Source organism: Mustela nivalis (assembly GCF_964662115.1).
Source record: "Mustela nivalis genome assembly, chromosome: 17".
Taxonomy (NCBI): domain Eukaryota; kingdom Metazoa; phylum Chordata; class Mammalia; order Carnivora; family Mustelidae; genus Mustela; species Mustela nivalis.
Window position 1 is genome coordinate 36,967,886 of NC_139036.1, and position 25,769 is coordinate 36,993,654.

A 25,769-nucleotide genomic window follows, 5' to 3' on the forward strand; every position below is an offset into this window, starting at 1 on the left:
TAAGAATAACTAGTCTAGCAGAGTGGTTCGTAAGACAGACATTTTAAGAGAAGCACAACCCTCTACAGATTCTGGACGAAGTTAAGACGCAACAGCAAGTAAGTGGGAGAGGGATGGTAATGGAAACAAAACATGGCAGCAGCAGGGGCACTCATTCAAATGGAAGAACTGAAGACTATGTGAAGGAGCATATTCAGTCCATAAGACTTGCAAAATGCACACGAAGCAACGTCTGAGTAGCTGACTGCAGGGCTTGCGCCAGGTCTGTCCGTCGACTTATGAGAACTGGGCCAGTACAGTGCGCTCTAACTGACCTTGTGGCAAAGTCCTCCCTTTGTGCCTTATGGGCTTCGCCGGTGCACAGGTAGCTTCAATGAAGAAGAGTCGTCTTGTTGCCCCGCAGAGGACTAGTAGTCAGTCCAATAATCTTATCTTCTGTCCTATGTAAATATGGTAGATCTTAATAGTCCTAAGGACATCCACAAAGTGTGGAGGATTTCAGGGCTATGGATTAAAAAAGGAAACTCTCTTTGACAAAGAGAGAAACCTAAATGGGTTGGTGTTAAGAACTACACGTCCTTCCACTGTGGAGCCAAATTATTTCCAGGGTATTATGTGGCGCAGGAAACTCCTTACTCGCGCCATTATCAAATGCTATTCCTGCTCAGAGTTCAGGCCTTCAGTCATCTACATACCTTGGACTGCCTGAATGGCTACGTAGCATTTTCAAAAGCCAATAAATCATTCCCCTTCTAAAAGAGATCCCTAAGCTTAAGAAAAATCTGTAATGCATTCCCCATCTGCAAGACAGGACTGATGCAGAGCTTTATCCAAAAACGAATCTTCTATCCTTCCTCCATACTTCACTAGGAAAATCCTGGTGTCCATAATCCAAACACAATGCAGCTTATTTACTTAAGCAAAAGCTTTATTAAATTCTATGATGTCCTTATCACAATTAGGATTTTTTTTTTTAATAGTTAAGCAATTCAGGACATCTTTCTGCTCTACCCAGAAATTATACAAACGTGTCGTGTTTTTCTAGTCAGGCCATTGTTCACTGTTGATCCCAGACAGTTAGGAAGGCTAGCTAGCTTTTATTCCCAAGAACCAATCCAATTGGGTGCCTGGGCAGCTCAGTAGGTTAAAGCCTCTGCCTCCGGCTCAGGTCATGGTCTCAGGGTCCTGGGATCGAGCTCCGTATCAGGCTCTCTGCTCAGCAGGGGGCCTGCTTCCTCCTTTCTGCCTGCCTCTCTGCTTACTTGTGATCTGTCAAATAAATAAATAAAATCTTAAAAAAAAAAAATCCACGGGCACCTGGGTGGCTCAGTGGGTTAAAGCCTCTGCCTTCAGCTCCGGTTATGATCCCAAGGTCCTGGGATCAAGCCCCACATCGGGTTGTCTGCTCAGCAGGGAGCCTGCTTCCCCCTCCCTCTCTCTCTACCTGCCTCTCTGCCTACTTGTGATCTCTGTCTGTCCAAAAAAAAATCTAAAAAAAAAAAAAAAATCCAACTATTTTAAGTGACGTGAAGTATGATATAGCAAAGAGCTATATCATACTTCATATAATCACTACTAATAGCTTAAAATGGAACTTAAAGAGAAGTGATTAATCTGATCTCTGACATCCATTATCTATCTGGCTCTTGAGATCGGACCCATCACCAAAAAGATACATTCCACAAAAAGCCTTACAAAAAAGGTTGGGTGAAACTTTAAAACTAATTAAAATCAGGTTACAATACTTTGTAGCAACTGCCTGTTAAATCACAAAAGTAATTTCTGAACTTAAAGCTTGTGACACTAAATTTAAAAAACGGCCCTTGTTTCCTACTTTTTAACATTTGCTCCATGTTGTAGGGAAAAGACCAATGTATGTAAATTTTTTTTTTTTTTTTAAAAGAAGAAAAGGTACACCTATTTGAGGAAAAATGAAAGCCTAAGACTAAAAAAAAATGTCCACTGTTTGCACTGCTAGTTCTCTAACTCAGTCTAACAAAAACCCCTGTCTGGCCCCCAGAAAACCCACAAAAAACAAATACCACAGAATAGTTCCAAAAAGGAAATGAAGAAATGAATGTCACACAGAAGTCCAGTTTAATAAACTCAAACACAGCAGCACACATGTCGGGTGATCAAACATGGACACAGACAGGCAGAACAGGATGGAACAAGCAGAGCCAAGAAAATGAGAAATAGGCCCTTGCTCTCATTCCCAATACCCATGCAAAGCACAACGGCCCAGTCAATACAAAATGAAAGATGCTCAAAGAATCTAAAGAAAATACAGAAAGGAGACCCTGATGATTTAAAAGAATTATCTTCCAATGAAGACTAAGCTAAAAGATGAGAACAGCCACGTGAAAACATGCCCAAGACAAAATGAAAAAGTCCATTAATAATGCTGTGAATAGTGCATTCCAGCCACTGGAATGCCACCAAAAACCAAAGGGAAAAGTTCAAAGGAAAATGCATGTTGTTTCAATAGAAAACATGGTTAAGACAAGGTAAGGTATTCAACTTCCACAAACTCAGAACTTCATTACACAGGTAAATGAAGGCTGCACACGAGAACCAATGCAACACAACACACTGACTCTGCAAGACATACTATTGAACACGTAGCAGATAAAAAAAACTGTTGCCAATAAATAAGCTAATAAATTCTACAGCCTAATAACCCTGAAAGGTAATGCAATACTTGGAAGAATAGAGATGACAAACCGTTAGGTGAACAACTAAAGGATGTGATTTTAACATGTTCTAAGAAAATACCACGTCAATTGCCTTTCTCACAGACCAGACAAGGGGAAAATACTGCCCCCATCTCCTACTGAATGCTGCTGGAGTTAAGTAAAAAAAGAACAGAGCTTAAAATGGAACTCTGCCTATGTCCAAAGAAATGTGAGTGGGGAGAAGAGACTGAAAATAGTCTCCTATTAATGAATCAAATTCTCACATAAACTAACCTTTCTCCTTGGATTTTCTATCTTGTTCTCTGTCCCGACTTTTGCTCCTGTGCTTATAGGACTTTCGATCCCGGCTTTTTGATCTTCTTCGATCCCGGCTACGAGATCTATGCTTTCTTTCAGATCTATCATGGCTTCTGCTTCTTCGTCGATCTCTACTTCTTCACAGTGGAAAATAAAAGGAAAGCAAAGAGAAAAAAATGAGAAAAACCTTGCAAAGATTATACACTGTTCAATAATTAACAAGTAAAACTTACCCTTAAAAGGCAAATGAGTAGAATCCTAATACATATTAGTAGTAGAATCCCAATACGTATCTACAGTAGAAAACTTAAGAATTGGAAACTATTGAAAATCTAACTTCGGGGTGCCATCCAGGCTCAGTCATCAAGCGTCTGCTTTCAGCTCAGATCATGATCCCAGAGTCCTGGGATAAAGCCTCCCATAATGCTCCCTGCTCGGTGGGGAGCCTGCTTCTCCCTCTCCCAGTCCCCCTGCTTGTATTCCCTCTCTCACTCTGTCAAATAAATAAAAATATTAAAAAAAGAAGAAAATCTAACTTCAATTTTTCAAATAGTGCTAAGATAATCACCATCATGCCTTTTCTTTGAGAGGATGGGTGAGCAAAAACAGGGCTGGGGGGTGATGGGTATTATGCAGGCTCCACACCCAGCATAGAACCCACTGCAGGGCTCAATCTCATGACCCTGAGCTCATGACCTGAGCTGAAATCAAGATTCGGATGCTTAACCGACTGAGCCATTCACATGCCCCATCACCACATTCTTTAAAACTCTTCAATCCCGGGCACCTGGGTGGCTCAGTGGGTTAAGCCGCTGCCTTCGTCTCAGGTCATGATCTCAGGGTCCTGGGATCGAGTCCCGCATCGGGCTCTCTGCTTGGCAGGGAGCCTGCTTCCTCCTCTCTCTCTGTCTGCCTCTCTGTCTGCTTGTGATCTCTCTCTGTCAAATAAATAAATAAAATCTTAAAAAAAAAAAAAAAAAAAGACTCTTCAATCCCAACTCTGAAACAGTAAAACGAGGGGGGGCGGGGGGAAGATGCGGCGCCTGGGTGGCTTAGTGGGTTAAGGCTCTGTCTTTGGCTCAGGTCATGATCTCAGGGTCCTGGATCAAGCCCCACATCGGGCTCTCTGTTCGGCAGGGCCTGCTTCCCCCTCCCTCTGCCTGCTGCTCTGCCTACTTATGATCGCTGTTAAATAAATAAATAAATAAACAAACAAACAAACCGTAAAGTAGGATTTCATTTTTCTCATTTTTAAAGAATTGGTTATAGAGGTGCCTGGGTGGCTCAGTGGGTTAAAAGCCTCTGCCTTCGGCTTAGTTCATGATCTCAGGGTCCTGAGATCGAGCCCTGCATCAGGCTCTCTGCTCAGCAGGGAGCCTGCTTTCCCCCTCACCCCACTCTGCCTGCCTCTCTGCCTACTTGTGATCTCTGTCAAATAAATAAAATCTTAAAAAAAAAAAAAAAAAAAAGAACTGGTTATAAAGCACTTTAGTTCTTATGTTCTGTGTGATGTCATCCAAAGCAAAAGAAGGTAATTTTACCAAAATAACTTATAATTTAAATGTCTTCTTAGATCAGTGAGAATAGATGTGCTTAACGAGACCATATGGTAACATGGACTTCCTAGAAGAGTACATCAGACCTCCTTAGACTAGTGGGAAATAGCAAAAAGGTTGCCTTGAAGGTGGCCTGGCTCACTGATTCCTCTCTCATAATCCATCCTAGTGCCTGACAATACTTAAGGGCTTCCCCAGGAGCAAGGAAAGAACACTAGCAACTGCTACTGCATACTGCACACTCGCTACAAGAAGGCACCGTCTCATGTGTTCCACGTACCTGCTTCGCCTTCTTTCTCTACTTCGTGATCTTTTGTGGTCCCGAGACCTGCTGCATCTTCGGTCTGAGGTTCGGCTTGAATGCCGACTTCGTGAACGACTTCTCTTTCTTCTTTCTCTGTCTCTAGCCCTTTCTTTCTCTCTTTCTTCCTCTTCTCTCCGTCTTTTCCTTTCTCTTTCTTCTCTTTCTCTCTCCCGTTCTTTTTCTCTTTCTTCCCGTTCTTGCTTCTCCTTTTTTAAACGCTCATCACGATCAGGTTCTTCAGTTCTTTTTCTTAACTTTTCCTAAAACAAATCAAGTTTGATTTTTATAGAACTATTCTCTTAAAGACACGATCAAACAATGGTTACTGAATGCAAAGCATGTGTAGATCAATGTATGGAACTTGATAACCTGAAAGAAAAATGCAGAAATTCCAAAACCATGTCTGTATGTAAGATACTGTTACTTGGCTAAGCCCTCATGGATAGTCTTTCTCCCAAATTCCTGGCACAAAAAAAGTGAAGAAAATAAAGCCCTATCTGATGAATAGCAAAAATTTATAGGAATTATCATACTTTCAAATAACACAAATAACCAAAATATCAACAAGAGGCTTATGTGTCTATGTGATCAATTTTTGGACATACTAAAATGAGAGTATTAGCTGTGGCTAAAGTGCATACTTGCAAGAAGCTTACCTTTAATTCTTCTACAGTAGCTTTAATTTTGGCATAGCCCATGTGCTGCTTTCCCATCAAATGGTCATCTACTCGGGACTGGGCATCTCCTACTATCAAAAAGGCTCCACACACTTCACAAACTTCCATTTGTTTTTCTTGGGCAGCAAAACTTTCAATTGTCTGAAATGATAGATCAGTTATTTTAAGAGTATTTGAAAAAAAGAGAAGAAACAAAATCCAACAAAGTACTTACAATCTGAAATAGTTTTCAAATTTTGTGACTTTCCCCAAAGCCTAAGAAGCAACTGGTAAACTTTTAGAGCAGGGAAACAAAGGCAACAGCAAGAAACTTTCTGTATCCCAAGGAAGGACTGAGATCCCATCACTCAACTATAACCAATGAAATGCGCGCAAAACCTTGAAAAATGTTAACTACCTTTCAGAAAGCTATCTATTCTAGTCCCAATTCATTCCTTAGTTTCAACAGGTTAAAGGTGTGGCCTCCACATTAAAAATATTTTTCAAGGCGTGCCCAGCTAGCGAGTCAGTAGAGTATGTACTCTTGATCTCAGTTGTGAGTTCAAGCCTAAAATGGGAACAGAACTTACTTTTAAAAAATTCTGTCTGGGGAACCTGGGTGGCTCAGTCAGTTAAGCATCTGCCTTTGGCTCAGGCCATGATCCCAGAGTCCTGGAACTGAACCCCACATCAGGCTCCCTGCTCAGCAAGAAGCCTGCTTTTCCCTCTCCCACCCCCCAACCCCTGCTGCTGCTCCCTCTCTGTGTCTCTGTCAAATAAATGAATAAAATCTATTAAAAAAATTTTTTTGGTTTAACCCTAAAATGCTTAGGGAACAGAACTTACTGAGCATCATCTGTACATATCCTATTCAGTATCTGGGAACCAATGGCCAATTACATTCTACCATCAATATCCAAAAGGTGAGGGGATGCCTGGGTGGCTCAGTGGGTTAAAGCCTCTACCTTCGGCTCAGGTCACAATCCCAGAGTCCTGGGATCGAGCCCCACATCGGGCTCTCTGCTCACCAGGGAGCCTGCTTCTCCCCCTCCCCTCTCTCTGCCTGCCTGTCGGCCTACTTGTGATCTCTGTCAAATAAATAAAAATAAAAATATTAAAAATAAAAATCCAAAACCGGAATATCACATTCTCTAATTAATAGTATGGGCTAATATATCATAATAAGAAAGTTAAGGGGCACATGGGTGGCTCAGTCGGTCATGCCTAACTTTTGATTTCCATGATTCTCAGGGTCATAGGATTGAGCCACAAGCTGGGCTCCCCACTCCCAGGGTATCTGCTTCTCTTCCTCTTTCCCCACTTACACCCATGTTCTCTCTCTAAAAATAAATAAATCTATGGGCACTGGGAGGCTCAGTCAGTTAAACGTCTACCTTCGGCTCAGGTCATGATCCCAGAGTCCTAGGACAGCCCCATGTTGAGCTCCCTGCTCAGCAGGAAGTCTGCTTCTCCCTCTCTCCACTCGTGTTCCCTCTCCCTCTCAAATAATAAAACTTTTAAAAAATAAGGAAGAAAGGAGAAAGACAGAGAAAGAAAGACGAACTGACTGACCCAGGCCCCAGTGAATACTCATGATCTAAGGCATGGGTTGGCATGCAGCAGCTAGAAGCTTGTTTTTGTAAATAAAGTTTTATTGGAACACAGCCACATCCTTTTGTTTATGCATTATCCAAAGCTGCTTTTGTAATATAAAGGCAGAGCTTGATATCAGCCAGGGGACCTTGTGGCCTACAAACCTTAAGTATTTGCTATGTATCCTTTAAGATACAGTTTACAGACTCTTGATTTAGGACATTAGAAAACTGTTCACTGCAATTCTCAACTAGGAATAGGTCCTAGTATTCACAGTGAACAGCCTGGATAAATCAAAATGAGGTTGCTACTCACCGAGGTTGTGGACCTAAGCAATTCCCTCTCTTCTTTTAGCTGTTCAACTAATTTCATCATCCCCTGGGCTTCTTCTACTTTTCCTTCAGATCCTAATTCTTCAATCTAAGGTGGATTAAAAAAAAAAAGAAGGCAAAGCAGTCAAGACTCCGTTTTAACCAAACCATTCTTCTGTTCTTCCCCAAGCTTCATTACCATTTCATGGTTGTTTTGGGTCTTTTGGTTTTGTTTATTGAAGACTCTTTGGGTTAAATTTACCCTTCTAATTTTTTTACAACATTAATAAAGTAGATCTGACATGCAATGAACTGCGTATTTTTAAGGTTTAAAATCTGAGGAAGTTTTGACAACCACGAAACTAACACCCTCGTCTAGATAACACATCCATTACCCCAAATTTCCTTCGTAGTACCTCCGCCCAGATCATGGATCTGCTGTCCCTACAGATCAGTTTACATTTTCTAGAATAGTACAGAGATCAGTTTACATTTTCTAGAACTCTATATAAATGGAATTATGTACTTATTTTAGTCTGGCTTCTTTCATTCAGCCTAATTATCTTAAGATTCACCCACAGTGTTCCATGTTGTTGATTCATTTTATTACTGAGCAGTACTCTACTGCACGGATACATAACAGCACTTAACTGACAGATGTTTGAGCTGGTTCATTTAGGAATTTTGCCAATTACGAACAAAGCCGTTACGAACACTGGTAATATAACTCTGTAAACATATGCTTTTATTTCTCTTGGGTCACTATCTAGGACTGGAGTGACTCATGGTAGATCTTTTTTTAACTTTTTAAGAAACATACGGTGTGCCTGGGTGGGTCAGTGTGTTAAGCCTCTGCCTTCAGCTCAGGTCACGATCTCAGGGTCCTGGGATAGAGCCCCATGCCCTTCATCAGGCTCTCTGCTCAGCAGGGAGCCTGCCTCCCCACTCCCCCTCTGCCTGCCTCTCTACCTACTTGTGATCTGTTAAATAAATAAAATCTTTAAAAAAAAAAAAAGACACCTTTGTATTGGGGCACCTAGGTGGCTCAGTGGGTTAAGCCTCTGCCTTCAGCTTGGGTCATGATTTCAGGGGCTTGGGATCAAGCCCTGCATTAGGCTCCCTGCAGGGAGTCTGCTTCCCCCACCCCTCTGTCTACTTGTGATTTCTGTCAAATAAATAAAATCTTAATTAAAAAAAAAAAAAACCTACAATTTTACAAAGTGGTTATACCATTTTACATTCCACCAGCAGTGTGGGTTAGTTCCAGTTTGCCCAAATCTTCATTAACACTTGGTAGATGGTCTGTTTAATTGTAGCCATTCTGACAGACACATAGTAAGTATCTCATTGTGGTTTTGTGTTTCCCTAATGACTAATGACTTTGAGCACCTTTACATATACATATTTGCCACCTTTTATCTTTGGTTAAGTATCTATGCCAAATGTTTTGTTATTAATGTACACAACTCTTACCTGCTGTAGGAGTACATCAATTTTATCTGTCAGAACCTGAATTTTTTCTTCATTTTTGCCTGTTGGGCCAGCCGCCTATTAAGAGATAATAAAATGTATTATCAGTGGGGCACCGGGGTGGCTCAGTGGGTGGGGCCTCTGCTTTCGGCTCAGGTCATGACCCTGGGGTCCTGTCGTGCCCCCACTGTGCTCTCTGCTCAGTGGGGGGCCTGCTTCCCCCACCCCCCTGCCCTATCTCTCTGCCTACTTGTGATCTGTCAAATAAATAAATAAAATAAAATGCATTATCAGTAAGTAAAAAACAAATATTCAAGCTTTCACATACCATACATAGTATCTGTATTTAACAGTTAAAATATTGAGTCACAAGAATAATTATCTTCAATTTCTGGTACTCAATTACATATTTTGTCAGTTATGGATAATGAGAAAAATCTTAACGAGTAGCAAAATGAATATTATTAATAAAGACTGAAAAAGGGGTGCCTGGGTGGTTCAGTGGGTTAAAGCCTCTGCCTTTGGCTCAGGTCATGATCCCAGGGTCCTGGGATGGAGCCCCGCATTGGGCTCTCTGCTCGGCAGGGAGCCTGCTTCCTCTTCTCTCTCTGCCTGCCTGTCTGCCTACTTGTGATCTCTGTATGTCAAATAAATAAATAAGATCTTTAAAAAAAAAAAAAAACCTTAATAAAAATAAATAAAGACTGAAAAAAATGAATGCCCTTTAAGTTTATATCATTCTAAAAGAACACAAATTAGAGGCGCCTGGGTGACTCTGCGTTGAGCCTTCAGCTCAGGTGATGATCTTGGGGTCCTGGGATCGAGCCCCTCATCGGGCTCTCTGCTTGGCGGGGAGCCTGCATATCCCTCTCTCTCTCTGTTTGCCTCTCTGCCTATTTGTGATCTCTGTCTGTCAAATAAATAAAATCTTAATTAAAAAAAATACAAATTAATGAACTTGACCACAAGTTTCAATACTAGGGAGGTCTGTGGGTGTCAAGAGTAAGGACACTTTACAAAGACTACAAACTAATTTCATACGCACCCCAGAGGACTGCTGGTTTTGAGATAATGCCAAACGAGCATGGCCTCGTCTAATTCTACGTTCTACTTCCGCAAGTAAGCTCTGTAAGTATCGCAGAAAATCTCTCTCATAGCCAACCTTCATAAAACGAGAACTCTTCTCATACCTGGTTAAGGATAAAAATTAATAAGCATTACTTTCTTTCCAAATCTTTATCCGTTACAACTCACATATTCTATTTTAACTAATCTTATGAACTGTTGCATTTACTCTGAAGAGTAAACCCATATGTAAGAAGTCAATTTCTAGGGGCACCTGGATGGCTCAGTGGTTAAGCATCTGTCTTCAGCTCAGGTCATGATCCCAGGGTCCAGGGATCAAGCCCCACCCACATCAGGCTCCCTGCTCTGTGGAAAGCCTGCTTTTCCCCTTCTCACTCCCCAATTGTGCTCCCTCTCCTGCTGTGTTTCTATCAAATAAATAAATAAAATCTTAAAAAAAGAAAGAAAGAAAGTCAGTCAGTCAATTTCTAGTCTCTCATCCTGGTGAGAAGACAAGTACTTAGCATCATGTCTGGTTAAGAGCATGGACTTTACAATAAGGCAAAGCTAGGTGCTTTAACACCAGTTCTATCACAATACTGGATCTATGACCCTGGCCCCAGGACAAGTCTCATTTATAAAATCAGGATTATGAGAAAAAAGAAGGAAAAAAAAAAAAGAAAGAAAGAAAAAAACAAAACCTAACATGATAGAGAAAAAAGCTTAGGATACAGTAGTGCTTAAGCGTAAAATATGCACTCATAAGGTAGCTAATCATATCATTTTCGAAGCTATGATTTTCTACCATCCCAACTAATGAACAGAACCTCGGCAAGACATTCATTTTATACTAATTTCAATACGTCTTCAATCCTTGTCCCCTAAACCAAAGAATGATGAAGAAGGGGGAAATGACCAAAAAAGAGAGCTTACTGTTTTCGAAGGTTTTCATCATGAATTTTTTCACAAGGACCTGAAAAAAAAGATGAGAAATATGAATGTATAAATTATTGGTGATGTTAACCATCTTTTCTCTTGCCAAAACTAAAGGAAATTCTTAAAAAAAAAAAGGAAAACAAGACCCATTTCATCACAAAATAGTCTGTACACACCTATACTGAGCCTAATGTATCACAAAGTAATGTGCCCAAGTAAACACATGAAAATTGTTCTCCTTAATCTTCAAGATCAGTATAATAGAGAGAGACTATATGATAAGGAGAGAGAAGAAAAAAGAAGAGGAAGTTGAAGAAAAGAGAAATTGTATCCTCTGCCATCCAGTGAAACTGTGAGGAGGGTGAACCACTCATTTTTTACTAATCTGGGGTGTCTGCAAATGAAGCCAAATAATACAAGAATGCTCAAGGACCTACTCCTTCCTAACTCCAGAAGGCAACCAATTTCAACCATGTCACCTTTGCCTTCTGGAATTTATTTCCATATTTCTAAACTATTTTGCTTTTTCTTAATTTATCTTAGACATCAAAATTTCAGGTCAAAAAAAATTTAGTTAGTTAAATAAACACTTTACATTTTGACTATGCAAGTACTGTTACCCACTGAGCCAAACAAATGCTGAGGCATTATGATGACTTAAGATATGCTTCACATTTCTGTTGGAATTCTTTTCATTTGTTTAGATTTCTGTATTTCTGAACTCTTCTCAAACACTTTAAGTCAGCTACAGAAATTCTCTCAAGATTCCGAATCTATCAGATAATCAGCTTCAGTTTTGCCCCTGAGGTTTCTTTGTGCTTCAGTCTAGGCTAAGCTCACTAATAACGGCTGTCATCCTGAGAGGTTCTTTTTCTGTCTGTATTGAATGCAGTTTACTGGATCTCTTGTTTTTCTCCTTGGTTTTATACCCATGTATTGGTAGCATCTCCAGAGAAAAGAATCATGGGAGATAAATTTTGTGAGATCTTATATGTCTGAAAATGTCTTTTTTCTCTCTCATACTTTGGAGTTTGGTTATTAAGCTAACCTAAGAAAATTATTTTTTTCACGCAGAATCCTGAGGGTTTATCTCCCAAAGTCTTCAAGCTTCTGGTGGTGTTACTGACAAATCTGAGGCCATTCTGATTCATAATCCTGTGTGTCCCTGCCCCACTCCCACCATTCTGAAACTTCAGTGGTTTTTGAATGGTGCCTTTGAATGGATTTTTTTTCATCCAGTGTGCTCTGAGCATTTGAAGGACCCACTCAATCTATAGACTACTGCCCTTCAGTACTGCAAAATCTTTAATTTCCTCCCTTCTGCTTTCTCTAGAACTCCTAACTAGTGTTGTACTGATGTTATTTTTTCAAATTTTAATCTTTTCTGTTTGATCACCCATCATTCCAGCAAATTTCCTTGATTTTATTCTCAAACCTTTACACTGATTTTTATTTCACATTTCTTCAGTCCTAATTTCCAAGAGCTCTTTTTGGTTTTTCGAAAGTTCCCTTTTTATACAACATCCTATTCCTTATATACACTCTTATTTCTCTGAGGATACTAAATTTATTTAAGACTTTTGGTATTTTAGGGCACCGGCCTGGCTCATTCCATAGAACATGCAATTCCTGATCTCAGGGTTGTGAGTTCCCCTATTGGGTATAAAGCTTACTTAAAACAACAACAAAGTATCTTTTCTTCTGCTTTCCCCATTATCTCTAATTCCACTAAACTTCCCCAGCCCCAGTTGGTTTCATTCATCTGCTGTGTTGAAGGTTTTCTTTGCATCTAACTGGTATTCCTTGGCCGGCAACCACTTCCAAAATCTAACTGGAAGTTGGTATGCATAGGCAGGGTTTGCCAACTAATGGGCTTCACCACAGGAAAATCAGGCAGCAAAATTCTTTTAGGAGATTCCCCAAGGGTCAGTACCTTAGATCATTTCTCTGGAACTGTTCACTTTCTCTAAAGAATCCTCTTCTCTTCTGCCTGGGGAAAAACATCTGGCTGTATCCTTCTAGGAACAGGGCAGAGGAAGGGAATGGGAAAACCCCACTATTAAGAATATAGACTTAACTCTCTTAATAAGTCTCATTTTTAATCATTACTGCTCTGTGCTGTGTCTGGAATCCCAACAGCAAGATTTGTCCAGCCCTAATGTGTTTATAAGACTCTAGGGCAAGCACTGTGCTTAAAATAATTAACTTCTCTTTTATGTTTCTAGAATGATACTAATTATGTATCATCCTTGGGAGAAGAACATCACCGGTTTTTGTTTCGTTTTGCATTCTGTGGTTCAAATCGAACTACAGTCTTACAGGTCCAATATCTCCAGAAAAGACCCCCTAGTGTCTCCTGGGGTGCAGGGGTGGGAGACAGAACATCACCAGATGCACAGGTTTTAAGAGTCCCTCCAGGGACATGTGGCAATGTCTTTTTAGTTGAAGACGTTTTAGCTGTCACAGTTGAGGGGTGCCACCGGCATCTAGTGGGCAGAAGCCAGGAATACTACTAAACATTCTACAATGCACAGGACAGCCCCCTAAAACAAAAATATCCAGCTCAAAATATCAAATGTCACAGGTGAGAGACCCTAACTGGACTTATCTTTCATTTTTAGCCCATGACTCAACTCTGCTATGATACCTGGTGCCTCCAAATGCTGAACCTATTCAGGGTTCTGCTGATCAAACACTTCCTTTTAATATCCCACTCTGCAGGCTTTTAGGGTAGAGGTTGTTCTGCTCTGTTGAGTTTGCTGCTACTCTTCCATCCACTTGTCATCTTCCAAAAATTCGTTGATATCACTAATTGTTACCTCTTCTTCTGTTTACACCTTTTTTGTTTTTAAATTTTCATTTTAGTGGAGGGTTTTGGGAGGGAGTAGAAATAGACATGTATGTTCACGTAAGCCACCATGTTTAACTACATTGGCATTTATTAAAATACGTTCAAAAATCTAAGCCAAGAAAGAAATTATTTTATCAACAAACCTTATTTAAGAGAAAACTTTTTGGAATTTATAAAGCACCAGTTTTTATTTTAAATCATAATTTGATAAAAGCTACAAAGAAAATTCACTTACCTAGATCAGAACGAGTGTTTGTGAACAATTCCGCAGGACAAAAACCACAGAGATAATATTTACAAACCTAGTGGAGAAAAATAAAGGTACTTAACTTTTAAAAATTGTTCAGCTTTAAAACTGTATTGAAAAAGGGTACCAAACTACTATTTTCTCATTTCTTAACCTTCATCTTTCAACCAAATAAGAACAATTTTTTTTTTTTTTGTTAAACCACATTAGTTAAATTAATGACTTTCCAACTCCCAGAGTTCAGTAAAAAATGCAGGACAGAGGCACCAGTATTTCCTACTATCTACTTTTAATCACCACTCTCCCCACATAGCAACAATATGGAAGAGAACCAGAAGAACAAATTTTACTACTGTGCATCCTTTTTGTTTTTAATAGAATTTCTATTTATCATCATAACTAATAAAACATAAGACTACTGTTCTTTGTTTAAACCAAGTCAATCTCTATAATCCTCAAAAAAGGCTCATCATTAAAAAAAAATAGGGGTGCTTGGCTGGCTCCGTCTGTAGAACATGCAACTCTTGATCTCAGGGTTGTGAGTTCCAATCCCACATTGCTGCAGACGTTACTTAAAGAAAAATAAAATAAAATCTTTAAAAAAAACCAAGAGGGACGACTGGGTGCCAGGCTCAGTTGTTAGGAGTCTGCCTTTGGCTTAGGTCATGAGTCCAGGGTCCTGGGATCAAGCCCTACATCAGGCTCTTGCTCAGCAGGAGGCCTGTTTCTCCCCCCACACACTCTTCCTGCTTGTGGATAAAATCTTAAAAAGATGAAATATAAAAAAATTAAAAATAAAAAATAAAGTAACAAATAGAGTGAACACCTCCATGGTCCCTCTCCTGACTCTAAAATATAAGCCAATACAAACTTTTTCTAGGAAGGAAATCATATAATTCTTTTGGAATTCATGTAATTCTTAAAATTATCAGTATAATATTTACTGAAGCTTAGTTTTAATAATATTTTTTACTGAAATCAAACTGACCAGATCTGAGTTTGCACTTTACCATATAATGTGTGGTTTTTCTGTAACACTTATGATTACTACTAGCTACAAGATTTGTCATAAACTGATACTTGTTTTTAAAAATTAAAATACTTGTGGGGCGCCTGGGTGGCTCAGTGGGTTAAAGCCTCTGCCTTTGGCTCAGGTCATGATTCCAGGGTCCTGGGATCAAGCCCCGCATTGGGCTCTCTGCTCAGCAGGGAGCCTGCTTTCTCCTCTCTCCCTCTGCCTGCCTCTCTGTCTACTTGTGATTACTGTCTGTCAAATAAATAAATAAAATCTTTGGGACGCCTGGGTGGCTCAGTTGGTTAAACAGCTGCCTTCGGCTCAGGTCATGATCCCAGCGTCCTGGGATCGAGTCCCACATCGGGCTCCTTGCTCCGCAGGGAGCCTGCTTCTCCCTCTGACTCTGCCTGCCACTCTGTCTGCCTGTGCTTGCACTCTCTCTCTCTCTGACAAATAAATAAATAAAATCTTTTTAAAAAAAAAATAAATAAATAAAAATAAAATCTTTAAAAAAAAATAAAATAAAATACTTGTGATTTCCCACAGCTATGTAGTTTTACTATAAAACTTAAGCCTTATTCATACAAATAAGACTTTCTAAAAAAAAAAAAAAAAAAAAACAACCAAAAAAAACCCCAAAAACAAATCAAAACCCCAGCAGATTCTTGGGGGCACCTGGCTGACTCAGTTGGTGGAGCATGGGACTCCTTATTTCAGGACCATGAGCTCAAGCCCCACGTTAAAAAACAAACAAACAAAAAAGGACAAACATAGATTCTAACTGGTCAAAACTTCAATGTACTATGTCAGTTTTTAAATGAAATATAATTCCAAAAAAAATTGAAATGAACACACTCTCAAATCTAGTAAGTACCGCATGTGATTTTAATTTAAAGTGGCCCTTAGGGAGGCCTGGGTGGCTCAGTTAACCATCTGCCTTGGACTCAGGTCATGATCTCAGGGTCCTGGGATGGGGCTCTGTTTCTCCCTCTGCCCCGCCCCCTTGCTCATTCTCTCTAGTAAATAAAAAATATTTTAAATAAATAATAAATATACATAATGAGAGAGAGAGAGTGGCACTTATGGGCAGCTGGTTGGCTCAGTCCGCGGAGCATGCAACTGTTTCTTGATCTTGCAGTGGTGAATTTGAGTCTTATACTGGGTGTAGTGATTAAATGAATTTTTTTAAAAAGATTTTTATTTATTTATTTGACAGGCAGAGATTGCAAGTAGGCAGAAAGGCAGGTAGAGGGAAGGGAAGCAGACTCCCTGCTGAGCAGAGAGCCTGATTCCAGGACTCCAGGACCCCGAGATCATGACCTGAGCAGAAGGCAGAGGCTTAACCCATTGAGCCACCCAGGCGCCCCTGATTAAATGAATTTTTAAAACAGCCTTAAAAAATAAAGTGTGATTTAATTTTAAGTGACATTTTAATTTTGAAAGGTAGAAAATGGCACTTCAACAATCACTTAACACTACATGCTAAAAACACTGCAGGAAATCCAAGACTGAGTAAGATCGACTCCTCAAGAAGATGACAGTCTAGGGGCGCCTGGGTGGCTCAGTGGGTTAAGCCGCTGACCTTCGGCTCAGGTCATGATCTCAGAGTCCTGGGATGGAGTCCCGCATCGGGCTCTCTGCTCAGCAGGAAGCCTGCTTCCTCCTCTCTTTCTCTGCCTGCCTCTCTGCCTACTTGTGATCTCTCTCTGTCAAATAAATAAATAAAATCTTTAAAAAAAAAAAAAAAGAAGAAGATGACAGTCTAACAGAAGTCAATAACAAAAAACAAGAGTGTTAGAATACACATCCAACAGTAGATACAGAAGTGATTTTAGTCAGGAATGCCAGGTTATCACAGGTGGTGAAGCTTGAACTGCTTCTTAAATTAAGAAGTAGAAAGACTGCAAGACATTCTAGGCATAAGGAAAACATTGTGAAAAAGGCTTAACCCAGTATGAAATGGCCAAGTGTGAAACAGGTATGTCTGGAGAGAGAACACCGCGCAGAGTTTGAATCTTGGCTGACACCCACTGTGAACTACAGACTTTAACTGCTTTGGTTTCCATGTATGAAAAAAAAAAGACAATATTTCACAATGAGATTTTAACACTTAAATTATGTTTGTTACGCTAGGAGAGAGGGGAAAATTTGTCTGATTTTTACACTACTCAAGCTACTTTTTAAAAAATGGTTTTAGGCAGTAGACACACCAAGTAAGACATGACTGGCCATGGGCTAAACATGTGCTTCTTAAAATTTAGTCCAATCACCCCATGTGAGATAAGAGAGAACAAATGACCTGCCCTAAAGATATCGAGCTATTTACAGAATCCAGATTAGAACCCCCCTTTCTCAATCTGGATCTATATCCCCTTTCCACTCAACTCTCCTTAAAATACTACTGTAACACAATGGCACATCAAAATATACCCATTAAACTCTAGCTACTTAGACTGCTTCTTTAACCCTCCCCAGACACTAAAGATCTTTTAAACTGTCTTTCAGGGGCGCGTGGGTGGCTCTGCCCTCTCCCTACCTCTCTGCCTACTTGTGATCTGTCATATAAATATATAAAATCTTAAAAAAAAAATAAACAAACACTACTGTCTTTTACTCAGCAAGTCTTCACGAAATAGCCATCATGGAGTTAATAGTCTGATAACCAAAGGTGGGAGGGGCAGATACCTAGGAGGGGGGGCCCGAATTCTTGAGATTTATCCTCTTGATAAATCTAAGGCAAGGCTACTAACAAGAGTTCCATCTCAACAGCATTATTTAGTGAATCCACTACCAGTGACGAGAAAGCAGAAATACATTCAAACTTAGAAATCTGACTCAAAATTTTAGTTGCAAATTACTACCATATTAAACAAAGTCAAACTGTCAAAAATTAAAACAATTATCTGGCCTGTGAAACAGTACCAGGAAAATGACATTCTAAACAATACTAGAGGGCTGTGGGACAATTTGGCAGCATCATCAAAATGTAAAAAGTGCATTCGCCTTAGCCATTACCCTTCTGAGCCCTACAAGTGACTCAGCTTTATGTACCAGAATGTTCACTGCAGCCTGGCTGGTAATGGAAAAAGAAAAAACCAAGGTAGATTTATTATCTTTTATGTTTTTTGGTTTTTTTTTGAAGACTTTATTTACTTGAGAGAGCAAGCACAAGCACACAGGTGGGGGCGTGCAGGCAAAGGAGGAGAGAGAAGCAGGCTCCCTGCTGAACAGGGAGCTTGATGCAGGGCTCCACCCCAGGACCCTGGGATATGATGCACCTGAAGGCAGATGCTTAACAGACTGAGCCACCCAGACGCCCCTGCTTTTTTAAAATTTTTTTATTGTTACGGCCTGGATGACCCAGTGGGTTAAGCGTCTGCCTTCAGCTCAGGTCATGGTCTCAGGGTCCTGGGATTGAGCCCTGCATCTGTCTCTCTGCTTGGCAGGGAGCCTGCTCCCCCTGCCCCCCCACTTCTCTGCCTGCCTCTCTGCCTACTTGTGATCTGTCAAATAATAAATAAAATCTTTAAAAAAAATTTTTATTTTTAAAATAATCTCTATACCTGGGGCACCTGGGTGGCTCAGTGGGTTAAGCCGCTGCCTTCGGCTCAGGTCATGATCTCAGAGTCCTGGGATCGAGTCCCATGTCGGGCTCTCCGCTCAGCAGGGAGCCTGCTTCCTTCTCTCTCTCTCTCTCTCTCTCTGCCTGCCTCTCTGCCTACTTGTGATCTCTCTCTGTCAAATAAATAAATAAAAATTAAAAAAAAAAAAGTAATCTCTATACCCAATGTGGGTGGAGCTCGAACTCACAACCCAAGATCAAGAATCACAAGATGCCACAATAGAAATGGAAATTGTTAAATATACATTTATACATATTATTACATTAAGCTCCCTATAACTTTCACTTAATGTGTATATACATAAGTTTTTAGGAAAAGAGGAATTTGGCAATGAGGAGGGGAGGCAAGAACAGACTTCTTGTTTATTTCTAAGTTAAATTTTAATTTTTTACAGCAAGCATGTCTCCTTTGGGAAAAAAATAATTTTAATGGTGTTAAACTCAGAGGGAAAACAAATCCATTTCCAATATATTAATGGAATCAATCTTTAAAGGAAAGAACATTATTTAATGCAAAGAAAACTTAACACACAAGCTGGGAGACTTAAAGCAAGTGTAAGTATCTTAACTCAAAATATGCTGAGAAATCCACCTTAACAAAAACAATCCTTTTTTTTTTTTTTTTTAGTATTTAATATTCACTTCTTCAAGGCACGAGCAACTCTGGTCATCCATTTAGACCACTTCTGATCACAAAAGTACCTTAAGAATACCTTGCTGATTTTTTTTCTTTACCCGCTTGAATCAAACAATGAGAGAATTCTTCCTTGAGCTAATCAAGTATTTTCAAAGCCATCTGCATCATTTTTGTTGAACTGCTTTCCCTAATTCAGTTGAATTCCTAGTTGTTTCTCACCCCACCAGGCCAGCTAGTTATTATTTACGGATAAAAAAGCCTTCAAATCATTAAAGGACATATAAATGTCTTTACAGACAACTATGAGTTTCTTTGGTATTCTAATAACCTTGGATACATTTTTTGTTCCACGAGATAACAAGTCCATTTTATAAACAAATCATAAAAAGGATTTATTCAATTTCTAGTTCTGGTCATCTAAATATTGGAATTTAAAATTCATCATGTTGGCAACAGTCCATCTGATACTCAATCTGCTTAGAAACCTTCAATTGTTTCCCAATATAATTTTAGTCCCAACTTTTTTTTTTTCCTAAGATTTTACTTGTCAGAGAGAGAGCATGAGCAGGAGAGCACAAGGAGGGGGAGCGGCAGGTAGAGGGCGAAGCAGGATCCCCACTGAGCAAGGAGCCCACTGCGGTACTGGATTCCAGGACCCTGGAATCATGACCTGAGCCTAAGGCAGGCACTTAGTGGTCTGAGCCACCCAGGCGTCAAGTCCGAACTTTTAACAAAGCTTATAAAAACCACTCAAAACCGGGGCGCCTGGGTGGCTCAGTGGGTTAAGCCGCTGCCTTAGGCTCGGGTCATGATCTCAGGGTCCTGGGATCGAGTCCCGAGTCGGGCTCTCTGCTCGGCGGGGAGCCTGCCTCCCTCTCTCTCTGCCTGCCTGCCTCTCCGTCTGCTTGTCTGCTTGTGATTTCTCTGTCAAATAAATGAATAAAATCTTAAAAAAAAAAAAAAAACACTCAAAACCGATTCCTGCCCATTTATCAACATGCTCCCTTCCCCAACAAAAAAAGAACATGAGGGGCACCTGGGTGGCTCAGTGGGTTAAGCCTTTGGCTCAGGTCGTGATCTCAGGGTCCTGGGATCGAGCCCCACATCGGGCTCTCTGCTCAGTGGCGAGCCTGCTTCCTCCCCCACCCCCGGCGCACCTGCCTCTCTGCAATCTGTCAAATAAATAAAATCTTAAAAAAAAAAAAAAAAGAACACAGGCTCCAGCCATAGTACTGTTCACAATTTTTCAGGCCTAAGATTTTTTCCAGCCCCTGGTTAACTAACCTCTGTCTTCTCTCCCACTCCCTGAGGCCAATTCCTATTAATCCTTCAGGTCCCAATATTGAAGGGCCACTTGAACAGGCCTTTCCCAAATACCCCAGTCTAACTTATTAGAGGTCCGTCTCATGTGCTCTTTTCTGGACCCTACACATGTCCTATGGCACGTACCAAATTATGTTACAAAAGCATGTTTAGTCCTTTACATTTGCCATCAGACTAATGGTTCTCTCAGGCCAAGCGCCATAACTATACTATTAGAGTGCTACATGTTTGTTGAATAAATGAATACATGAAATTCCTCCAAGTTACAAATAAGAAATGATGAGAAAACTGGGGCACCTGGATGGTGCAGTCAGTTACACAGCTGACTCTTGGTTTCCACTCAGGTGGTGATCTCAGGGTCATGAGATGGAACCCAGTGCTGGGCTCAGCATGGGGTCTGCTTTAAGACTCTCTCCCTGTCCCCAAAATAAATAAATCTTTTTTAAAAAAAGGAGAGAGAAAACATGAGAAAATTAAGCATATTTCATAAAACAAAGAAGCACTATTACTAACTTAAACTACTTTCTCCCCTTGTGAAGAAATCAACTCTAATGATAAATTTTTCCTAAAGCGATCAAATAAATATTAAAGAAATATCTTAGTATTTTCAATGTGATGGTAATATTGTGGTTATGCCTTCTTGAAGTTCTTATATTTTAAAGATAAATAATAATGTACTTAAAGCTTAAATGATAGAACTTCAAAATAAAGAAAAGGATAGGGAATATAGAAAAATAACACTGGCAACGTTCTGATAACGTTGCATTAGGTGTGGGTACATAGAGAATTTATTCTACTTCTGTATATATTTTGGGAAGAAGAAGGAAACAGCAGTTATCTACACATACAAACAGATTGCTGCTTGGATAAGCCCAACACTTACCATGTACTACGGAGTAGGACCAGAAATGCCTACATTTCTGTCAGAAAGAACATTTGGGTGACTCTAAACTAAAACTATCCAATAAAATACCTAGATTAGATGTCATGCACTATAATTACTAATTTTTGTTTCCCAAGTTTACAAGTAAAAGTGTAGACAGAGCTTTAACTTTTCTTTTCCAAACAACTTTCAGTGTCAGTGAAAATACCTGTTAACATTCTGAAGATTTTAGAAAAGAACATTTAGTTCAATTCCCTCCATAAATTATTAAACCGTCACTGAACAGGTGGCACACTTGAGTTTGATAAATTATGAAAGAAATCCCATTTTGGATATTATTAGAACCAGTTAAATAATCTCATTTCTGGGTTCAGATCTACATGTAAAAACCTCAATTTGAACTATAAAATTCCTGTTATATAAAAATAATGAAAGCTCTAGATCAAACTGTAAAATCTCCCACAAAAAAGTTTAAAGAACAGGGGGCACCTGCATGGCTTAGTTAGTTAAGCATCAGGCTGTTGATGTTAGCACAGGCCATGCTCTTAGGGTTCTGAGATGGAGTTCTGTGCTGTGTTCAATGCCAGCCTCTGCGCTGGGAGTGGAAAGTGCTTAAGATTCTGTCAGCCCCTCCCCTTCTCTTAACTAAATAAATGGGGGGGGGAATCCCCCACAATCTAAATTATTCAGATGAGGAGACGGCTATCATGCCTTCTCTAGCAAAGACTGAAATCTCCCCATGTGGACACTAACTGAAAGGTGCTCATGCTAGGCAGTTAAAAAATCAGATGCTTTCCTCATTACTGTGGTTGTTTAGAATTAATGGGGCAGCGCAAACAAACTGCTTAATGCAAAATACTAACATCAAGAAATTGTAAAATATTAATAAACGAGGCAGTAGGATATATGAATGAATCCTTGGGATGGTATTAAAACTAATCTGACTTTAGCTGAAAACTACTTTCTCTCACATCAAGGTAACAATCTACAAGTTGGAAATGCTGTAAAACCCCAGTGCAGCACTTTCCAAGATTTACCGGGGATAGTGATTACATAAAAACCATTACAAACAAAGGAAAGGTCAGTAATTTACATCACTGATGCATACTTCACTTAAAAATGAGCTTCAAGGGCTATGGGCTCACAATTAAAAACCCAAGACTAATCAGGTGGGTCCAGGAAGCTACAGTTCACAAGCTTTTAGAATGTGTAAGAGGCCACTTAAAGAAAACCCCGATTTCTGAGGCCGTCCCACAGGCCTACAGATTGGAATCTCTTCAGGCAAAGAAGAGAAATCTGCATTTAAAACAAATCCCACAGGTTGGTCAAATAGAGACAACCAAGAACTACCTTTACCAGTATGGTAAAGTTTCCATTTCAATTGTTAAACAAAAGGACTCCACCCCGCTGAAATAGCTTTTCCCATCCAGTGCAAAGGTAGCAAAGAAAAATTTCCAGATAGAAGAGGAATGTAAAAATATTTGAAATATCAGGTTCAATGATCCTGAAACCTTTACAGTGTATGTTGGGGTTGTCCATTTTTTCCCAGGATTTTACCACGACTAACCAACAGCCTAAGATATTCAAATAACCCGGAAGTGATGTACGAGCTTCCACAGCTTTATTGCTTTATTTTACCCCGAAGTAATTCAGTCTTATTTCGAAGAGGCCCTGTGCTTTGATCCAGGTCAACATCAACCTTCTCCCCGAACCCCAGCAGACATCAATGTGAAATAGCAGTAATTTGACTTTTTCAAATCCCTGGATTGGGAATGAAGTAAATCTGTCATTCAGGCATAAAGAATCTTGGTGACAGTGCCGAGAATTTAAAATCAATGAGAAACACCTTAGGGGGCACCTGGGTGGCTCAGTGGGTTAAAGTCTCTGCCTTCGGCTTAGGTCAGGATCTCAGGGTCCTGGGATCAAGCCCTGCATCCGGCTCTTTGCTCAGCAGGGAGCCTGCTTCTTCCCTCTCTGCCTGCCTCTCTGCCTACTTGCAATCAAATAAATATTTTTTTAAAAAATGAGAAACACCTTAAGCCAAAGATTAGGGCTGAGATGACAGAAGACTTAAACTGCAATTCCCAGAGCCCCACTGCCAACTATAAACCCATGGTATACAAAGCAATGTGGCAATACAGTAGTATCAAGAAAACAAAGTTTCTTCCACAACATATGTTCAAAACCAAGGAGGCACAGATTTTAGACTGTTCCAGTTGATAAGCAGGCAGTCAAAAGCAATTTTCTTTTTAACCCCAAATACATTATGTCCAAAATGTCCTATCTGCACATCAACTAAATCATAATGTTCTTTATTTTGCAAGACAAGATAGAAAGATCCCTAAGTAATAAAAGAAAAACGGACTTCACAGTGACAAATGCCTAGAAAAAAAGAGGATCAAAATAAGCAACGAAGTTACTCAGCTTCCTATTTAACAAGCAGGGGAAAAACCCCAATGTCAGAAAAGAAAGAAGGTGGGGCTGGAGAAAAGCTTTCAAAAAGCTTCCCCTCCCTTGAAGTCAACAACAAACTTGTGAATTTGACCCCACACAATAAATTTTACCATTACCCTTCATACTACTTTGGAATCAAGCAACAACCCACTACAGCTTAGGCACTTACTTAAGATACTGAAAGGACTCATCTAGCACCGCTTATTTTCCTGAATTACAAAAGAAATTTTACTCTGACCAAAACCTACGATAAAAAACAAAACACAACTTTTTTAGAAAACCTACTGTCCAACTATACCTGTTTTGATTAGTAACTGCCTTTAAATTACCACGTTGTTTGACTGTAATTGCAAGCAACGTAGGATTCGAATCTACATCTCTTCTCTAGACCTAACATAAACCTAACACTGCCATGTTCAAAACACTTGAAATGCACGGGTATCTGCACAGACGTCAGTCTGATAGAACTGTGGTGGTGAGTGAACAGGACTACAAAGATTAGGTTTAGTTTTGCCGCTTAACTTTGCCAAGAGACCTTGGGTGGCCTCTCAAGTCTTATCTGTGAAACTAGGGTTATAGTTACCCTTTGCTCATAAGGTAAAAAGGACCAAATGAGTTGTGTTTCATTCAAATATAATTGTCTTATTAGTTTCAGGAGTACCAGATAATGATTCAACAATTCTACACGTTTCTCAGGGCTCATCAAGATACCTGTACTCTTATCAAAGGAGTCTTGTAGTGAAGAAAAAAAACATGACAACCATCTACAAGAAGAGCTAGCTTAACTGAAACGTGCTGCTCTCAAACGGTATCTGTAAACCATCACGGGAAACCCTACCAAGTTATGACCTCTTGGAATTTTATTTCCTCACGTTAAGCATCGAAATGGACCCTTTTTGGAAGTAATACAATGCCACGATTTTTATCACTAACCCTCCCCAGAAATTTCGGTCTAAATACGACGCTCAACCCAAATAACGGAAGAATGTGCCTTCTTCTCTATCTCATAAGGTTAAAAACTCAAGAGCCGCTAGATATAAAAAAAAATCTTTTCCCGCGTTTCCCTGCCTTTTTAAGGTGCTATTCAATTCTGCCAAAGGCCCTCTCAGACTTCCTCGATACTAAAAACAACAACAAAAACAAATCATCCCTCATCCCCGGACCCCGGCGGGCTCCTCCCCCGCCGCCACAGGATCAGACACTCGACCCGGTGCGGCCCGCGCCCCAAATCGCGCCGACGGCCGGACGGGCCCCAGCCCGCGCCGCTCCCCTCCCCCACGGCGCCCGGGCACAGACCCAAGGCCCGCGGGACTTACGCTCTCGTGGTCCCACCGCACGTTGCTGCGCTTCTCGTCCGGGGCGAGGTTTCGGTCCCGGCCCATTAACTCATCCAACAATTGCGCGGCCGAAATCATGGTGCTTTTCTCGGGCGGCTGCTCCCACCTGCCCTGGCACCCGCCAAAGAAAACGCCGGCGACACAGTCGCCAACCCCTCTGGCCCTCTCGCAGGCCGAAAAGCCTCCTCTAAAGAGGAGCCGATAAGACAAAATGGCCGCCGCGCGGGCGCCTTCCCAGCATGCCGTGCGCGCGCGTGCGCCCGCGGGGACACGCCCAGATCTGGGAGGTGAGGAGGAGTCCGCTTCCACCGCCCCGGGGGCGGGGCTTGCCGAAACCGGGCTCGGATTCCGCTTCTGCGGGTAGCAGCACCCTACTCCGCGCCCGGCGGAACTAAGGGCCACGCGGCTTCGTAACGCAGCACGTCTGCCTCCCCAGGCTCGGGTCTTCCCCGAGCTCTTTCACTGGGAGCCTCCGTGTGGAACCTTGGACTCCGCTCGGAAAATGAACCCTTCGCA

The 25,769-nt window shown here is 40.7% G+C and overlaps 1 protein-coding gene across 6 annotated transcripts in view; it reads right to left on the bottom strand.

Moving 5' to 3' along the window:
* LUC7L3 (LUC7 like 3 pre-mRNA splicing factor) overlaps positions 1 to 25,494 on the bottom strand; it is a 28,638-nt gene extending 3,144 nt beyond the window's left edge. For 5 of the 6 annotated variants that reach the window (XM_082708433.1, XM_082708431.1, XM_082708430.1 and 2 more), the window contains exons 1-9: positions 25,233 to 25,494; positions 13,971 to 14,037; positions 10,882 to 10,921; positions 9,929 to 10,073; positions 8,887 to 8,961; positions 7,418 to 7,522; positions 5,510 to 5,671; positions 4,830 to 5,113; positions 2,970 to 3,130 (exon numbers count right to left, since the gene is read on the bottom strand). In XM_082708433.1, coding sequence (XP_082564559.1) covers positions 2,970 to 3,130; positions 4,830 to 5,113; positions 5,510 to 5,671; positions 7,418 to 7,522; positions 8,887 to 8,961; positions 9,929 to 10,073; positions 10,882 to 10,921; positions 13,971 to 14,037; positions 25,233 to 25,331 — 1,138 coding nt within the window. In that variant the 5' untranslated portion in view covers positions 25,332 to 25,494. Of the gene's footprint in view, positions 441 to 2,969; positions 3,131 to 4,829; positions 5,114 to 5,509; positions 5,672 to 7,417; positions 7,523 to 8,886; positions 8,962 to 9,928; positions 10,074 to 10,881; positions 10,922 to 13,970; positions 14,038 to 25,232 lie in introns of all 6 variants that reach the window. The other variant, XR_014305090.1, reaches the window with a different exon arrangement.
* Between the last annotated feature and the right edge of the window lie 275 nt (positions 25,495 to 25,769).